This window comes from Betta splendens, chromosome 11 (assembly GCF_900634795.4).
Source record: "Betta splendens chromosome 11, fBetSpl5.4, whole genome shotgun sequence".
NCBI classification, from domain to species: Eukaryota; Metazoa; Chordata; class Actinopteri; order Anabantiformes; family Osphronemidae; genus Betta; species Betta splendens.
In genome coordinates, this window is record NC_040891.2 from 6,181,276 (window position 1) to 6,187,197 (window position 5,922).

The following is a 5,922-nucleotide window of genomic DNA, read 5'->3' on the forward strand; positions in this document are numbered from 1 at the left end:
GCGAAATAGTCCATGTTTATGTTTTCCCTGTTTTGGCCCTGAATTTGCGGTGAGATGCTGAAGCGCTAAATGAAAGAACCAACAACAGTAAATACTGTAGGTGTTAAAATAAAACAACATCAAGTGCACTTGTAATGCATATTAATGATATTATATTATTAATTAATTATAGTTTTGAAAAAAACATTTGCCAGGTCAATCAGCAAACCAAGCAGTGTCATGTGTGTAAATTCATTACTTTAAAGTTTGAAAGTTAAAGATAAAAGTTTTAAAAAAAACCAAGTTGCTTTTTTTTTTAATTAATTTTTAAAATTTAAAACTTGACGCATTGCAAATATAATTGAAGGAGAATAAACAATTTGTGGCAAACTAATTATTACAGCAGGCGTGTTGTAGTTCGGTCTCCGCGCCGGTAGGTGGCAGCACCTCCTCTGTCAAAGCTTGAGAGGCGCAAAACTTGTGGAAGACGCAGCAACAAATCCGCGGTGATGTAACAGTTGCTCGTCTGCTTTCATCAGCAGAGACCGTTAGCAAGCTAAGGCTACACGTCACACAGGCTACAGGCTGCTGATCCCCGGCTATGGCCCAGGACATGACTCTGCTGTGGGGCTCCGGCTCCCCGCCCTGCTGGAGGCTGATGATCGCCCTGGAGGAGAAGAGCCTGCAGGGCTACAACCACAAGCTGCTCTCCTTTGAGAAAAAGGAGCACAAGTCCCAGGAGGTGTTGGACATAAACCCCAGAGGACAGGTTCGAGTTGGGCCACGGCTGCTACTAAACGTCCGCAATAAATATGTCCGATGCATTATGTCAAACGTTTTAAATACGTGTCATTCATCCACGTCATTCAACTGGGCTTTTGCACGCATTCACCAGCGTCAGGTGGACAATGATGCTGAAACAAACGCGTGATTCTCGTCAGCTTGCTCCTGATGTGTCCTGTTTACCTTTTTAAGCTTCCCTCTTTCAAACATGGAGACGTCATCGTGAACGAGTCCTACGCGGCCTGTTTTTACCTGGAGGTGAGTGAACCGGTCCATCATCAACAATTAAATCACATCTAAATGACTTTAAATTGAGCTTCATGTGTGAGACCTGTTTAAACGTGTGCGTGCCTCTCCACTGTTTATGGCAGAGTCGCTTCAAGTCCCAGGGAAACAAGCTGATTCCAGAGAGTCCAGCAGAACAAGCCCTGATGTACCAGCGCATGTTTGAGGGACTCACCTTCTACGAGAAACTCAGTAAGATAGATAAATTAAAACCCTAAAGCAGCCATGTCCTCTCCAAACTGTGTTCATTATTTAGAAACATCAGGATACTGTAATATTACTATTATCTGCTGATTATGTTGCACTTAAACTTTATATGGATTAAAAGTTGCAACTGTTTTTTTTATACTGTGAATGTGTTTTTTTGTTTGTTTTGTTTTGTTTTGTTTTGTTTTGTTTTTTAGATGCAGTCGTATACTATGAGTGGTACGTACCTGAAGGAGAGAGGCACGACTCCGCTCTGAAGAGGAACAAGGAGGCTCTGACTGCTGAACTTGGACTCTGGGAGGGTTACCTGCAAAAGGTGCTGTATGAACCGCGTACACACACACAGAGTCAACATGCAGTGAGCCGCTGTGACATGCTTTCACCTTCACCTGTCTCTCCAGCTGGGCCAGGGCTCCTACCTGGCTGGACCGTCCTTCTCACTGGCAGATGTGACTGTTTTCCCAACCGTTGCTACTGCGTTCAGGTTTGGGTGAGTGGCGAAGGTCTGAAACGTTGTCTGGTTGTCGCTCTATCCTATAGATGTGTGACTTGACCTCCCTGTTGTCCTCCTACCTTGCGCTGTGCAGGCTGTGTGCAGAGCGATACCCTCACCTGGCAGCGTACCACGCTGCGCTGAAGGAGCGGCCCAGCATCAAAGCCAGCTGGCCTCCTCACTGGCTGGAGAACCCACAGGGACAGGACACACTCACACACATCTGATGCCCACATGTCCACTAAATGTAGTATTTTGGTTGGGTTTCTCTGCTTTAGATAGTTTTAACTAACAAATATGCCTAATATAATATGATCCCTTTATTTTTCTATTGCCAATTACTAAGACAACATGCTGAGATGTTGACACCCGTATCTTCTAAATGTTTGTGTATTCACAGTATCTTTACCTGTACAACTTGTTTAACAGTCTAACGGTAGGAAAGTGTTGTCACAGCAGCTCTGTTGCTCAGATGCGTGGCCTCCGTGTTTAACACACTTGTTATCTGCTGAATAATAAATGTGAGTTGATGCAGCAAGTGCCACACTTGTGTTTAAGTCTCTGCATCATTTGTTTTGCTTAATGATATTTCATATTTTCATTGCACATGTACAGTAACTATGGATCTGACTGTGTTGTGTGCTTGTGTTCTACCTCGTCCAGTCCAGTAGGTTTTAAATTGCAGGCTGCATTGTTATCTAGTTTAATGGATCTGGTTTGGATGAGTTTCAGCAGGCGGTTTACAGTAGGCAGTCTCTGACGACTTGACCCATAAACCCGTCAGACATCAGTCCTTACTCCTCATCATGACTTTGCATATAGTAAAAGTGATTGGTTTATATCATGTGCATGACTTAGTGATTTATTTGTATTTTGTTCAACCTTTATGACATGTTGAGTAAGGTAAACTAAAAAAGTAACTGTTGAATTATTATGGGGATTATAAACACATTAAGATTTAACCTTTAAATTTACTTTCTAGGAATCAAACTGATTCCTGGAGGAGAAAAAAAGCAGTTGAATTATGCAATATTATGGAATGTGAATCTGTTGTGTATTGTGTTCCTTTGACATTTACTTGCTGGTCATCAAGTGGCTCACTTTAACAGCCGAAGGTGTTTTGCATACAGTAGGTGCAGATCGCTCATGCAAAGCAGCGTCAGTCGCTGTGGGCAGCAGTGAGGCATTGCTTTTCATAGCGATCAAGCACAGGAAACCGTCAGACTCAACAACCCGAGGTCTGTAGAGAGATGGAGCCAGATAAAGGCTTAGGGAATGCAGCTGCCGCACGCACTCAGACACACTCCTCACTAGATACCGTCTGTGTATGAATGATGAAGAAATGATAACGATGATTCATACATGGCTTAAATGCTCAGCTACAGGGTAAAACAAATGCACGACTGCCCGGTCTTGTATGCTTGTAGCTCGGCCGGTCGCCATCTGAAACGTAATTGTTTTAGTGAACGGACTTGTTTAAGCTGGTTTGGCAGGTTGTGTACAGTAGCATGTAGGTTGAAAGCGCCTTGTCACTGTGATTTTCTAAATCTGGATGCAGCAGAAGTGCAGCAGAAAAACTCCACATAAAGAGCAAATATCCTAAACTAGGATCATAAAGACGCGTGTGGGACTCCTTCATCATAATGGAGCCGTTTGACCCATTATGAGACGAATGCTTCAGGCAGACTTGGTGTTGGGCTTTCAGGCCTTTAGAGTATTAGCAGGATGCAGATGAATAGAGGTTCAAGGTAACTTTATCATGTCCAGGGGGCAATTTGACTCTCAGCAGTTATAAATAACATCAGACAAACTGTTTATAGTTCGACTTGTTAAACCGGACTTGTAGCAACGGGAACGGATCGATTTTCAAAGTAATGCACCAAATAATATAATATGATACAGTATGTTGTTTGTAATTTGTCCCTGATACAAATTCCATTCATTTATCTTGTCAATCATTTTACATTATACAGACACACAATACATTTTCATTGTTACGCTGTACGTATGTGTGTATTATGTGTATATTTAAGTACGTACCTGAAGGAGAGAGGCACGAGTCCGCTCTGAGGAGGAACAAGGAGGCTCTGACTGCTGAACTTGGACTCTGGGAGGGTTACCTGCAAAAGGTGCTGTATGAACCCGTACACACACACACACACACACAGAGTCAACATGCAGTGAGCCGCTGTGACCTTCACCTGTCTCTCCAGCTGGGCCAGGGCTCCTACCTGGCTGGACCGTCCTTCTCACTGGCAGATGTGACTGTTTTCCCAACCGTTGCTACTGCATTCAGGTTTGGGTGAGTGTTGAAGGTCTGAAACGTTGTCTGGACGTCAGTCTGTCCTGTAGATGTGTGACTTCACCTCCCCATTGTCTTCCCACATTGTGCAGGCTGTGTGCAGAGCGATACCCTCACCTGGCAGCGTACCACGCTGCGCTGAAGGAGCGGCCCAGCATCAAAGCCAGCTGGCCTCCTCACTGGCTGGAGAACCCACAGGGACAGGACACACTCACACACGTCTGAGTTTTCTAGTATGATGTGATCCTTTGATTCTGTGATTCAAATTAAGATGCAATCCTGATATAATGTGAACAGCCAGTGTCAATGTCTTTTTAGCAACTTAAAAGTTTCATGCATGATGGTGCTGTGAAACACCATCTCTATAATATAAGATACTAGTGTATTACCTACCTGTGGTTTGTTAATTTACTGAAAAGACAGATGAACAAACAGAATATGTATTTTATGAGTGAAAGCTGAAGCTGTTCATTGTTGAATCCTGTTTCAAGTGTAAGGTCTCAATGTCTTACTGACACCTACTGGTCTTACTTGCATTACCTTTAATATAATGGATGTTTTACAACAGCATTATTTTTCTAAAATCACTGTTTAAACAGAGTAAACCAGGCTCACCACCAAATACCAACTCATTTTAATATGTAGTTACTGTGCAGAGTCACCCAGTGACAGCGTGTTTTACATAAGAGCTGTGATGCAAAACATAGTGTGGGTCACTTTGACTGTTCAGCACTCAGGAAATAAATGCTACATGTAAAAACGCCAACTGAGTGATAATGCAATTTGAAAAATTCACTCAGGAACAAATGTACGTTAATCACCTACTAAAGCAGCGACCTCCACTGCGTCTGCTTTGTCTCAGGGCACGCCACTAGTCCAACAGAGACCAGTGGTAAGGTGATAGTGGAATGCAGGTGTAGCACGCACTCAGAAACAGGCTTCCCTCAACACTGAGTGGGTCCACAAACCAGGAGGAAATGATGATGCAATAATTTTGTCAGTCTTTTGGGTTTTTTTCCCACCCACTACAACAGACTGCAGAATTCTTGCAGAATGATACTGGTCTGCAGCGAAGTACAATGTCAGAGGGGCTGATTAAGAAAACACATGACCCCCTTGTGATTTGTGTGGCTCGCTAACATTAACAAGTTGTCATTTCGAGGCAGATTAAGGATTAGTTACTCAGTGAAACTGTGTAAACTACTTCACTGTGTTATGGTTTCCTTTTATTACTGTGGTTGACTTGACTCCTACTTGGCAACCGCTCCAGTGTGTTCACAGTTCAAAGAAAGAGAACTTTGCATGTGTTTTCTCCATGGTTTCTATCCTCTGCCATGTAATGTCTGTAATGTATAGATATATTAATAAACAGGTGATGTCACTTCCATGTATTTGGTTTTTTATTGTTTCACTTGAAAGGCAGTGAGTGAACCAACTGGCTTTTCAGGCCCTCAATGAAATAAGCTGAGTCACACTGAGTTGTCGAATCTGTTGCTAAATCAGACATGCAAAAACAAAAAAACTATGAATAAGAAAAACAATAAATCAGATTAAAGCAAGCAGCACAACCTGCAGGGTTTCAGGTACCTGTATAGTCAGTCTATATTTCACGAGCTACAAATAAAAGCTTATCAACACACAACAGGAGCAGTCACTCCTCTTCATATTCAAACATAGTGCGCCTGATACTGTACATATTGACATGACCTCATATTATTGATATTAACCTAACTATAGAGACATTTTAAACGTGCTGGGAGAGAATGAACCATGCTCACAGTAGCGATCATAAAAAAAAGCAGGACCCGCTTTACGCCACCAATCCAGGGGGAGTGGGAGCGGCGGCGCTGCCGTTATATAAGCCGCTCCTGCC

At 42.9% G+C, this 5,922-nt stretch overlaps 1 protein-coding gene across 1 annotated transcript; it reads left to right on the forward strand.

Moving 5' to 3' along the window:
• Window positions 1–463: 463 nt before the first annotated feature.
• LOC114865586 (glutathione S-transferase A-like) lies at window positions 464–2,291 on the forward strand. The gene is made up of 6 exons (XM_029166839.3): window positions 464–748; window positions 955–1,020; window positions 1,134–1,239; window positions 1,452–1,570; window positions 1,656–1,744; window positions 1,842–2,291. Exons 1-6 carry the CDS (start codon window positions 581–583, stop codon window positions 1,972–1,974), a joined length of 681 nt encoding a protein of 226 aa, XP_029022672.1. The 5' UTR covers window positions 464–580; the 3' UTR covers window positions 1,975–2,291.
• Window positions 2,292–5,922: the final 3,631 nt, after the last annotated feature.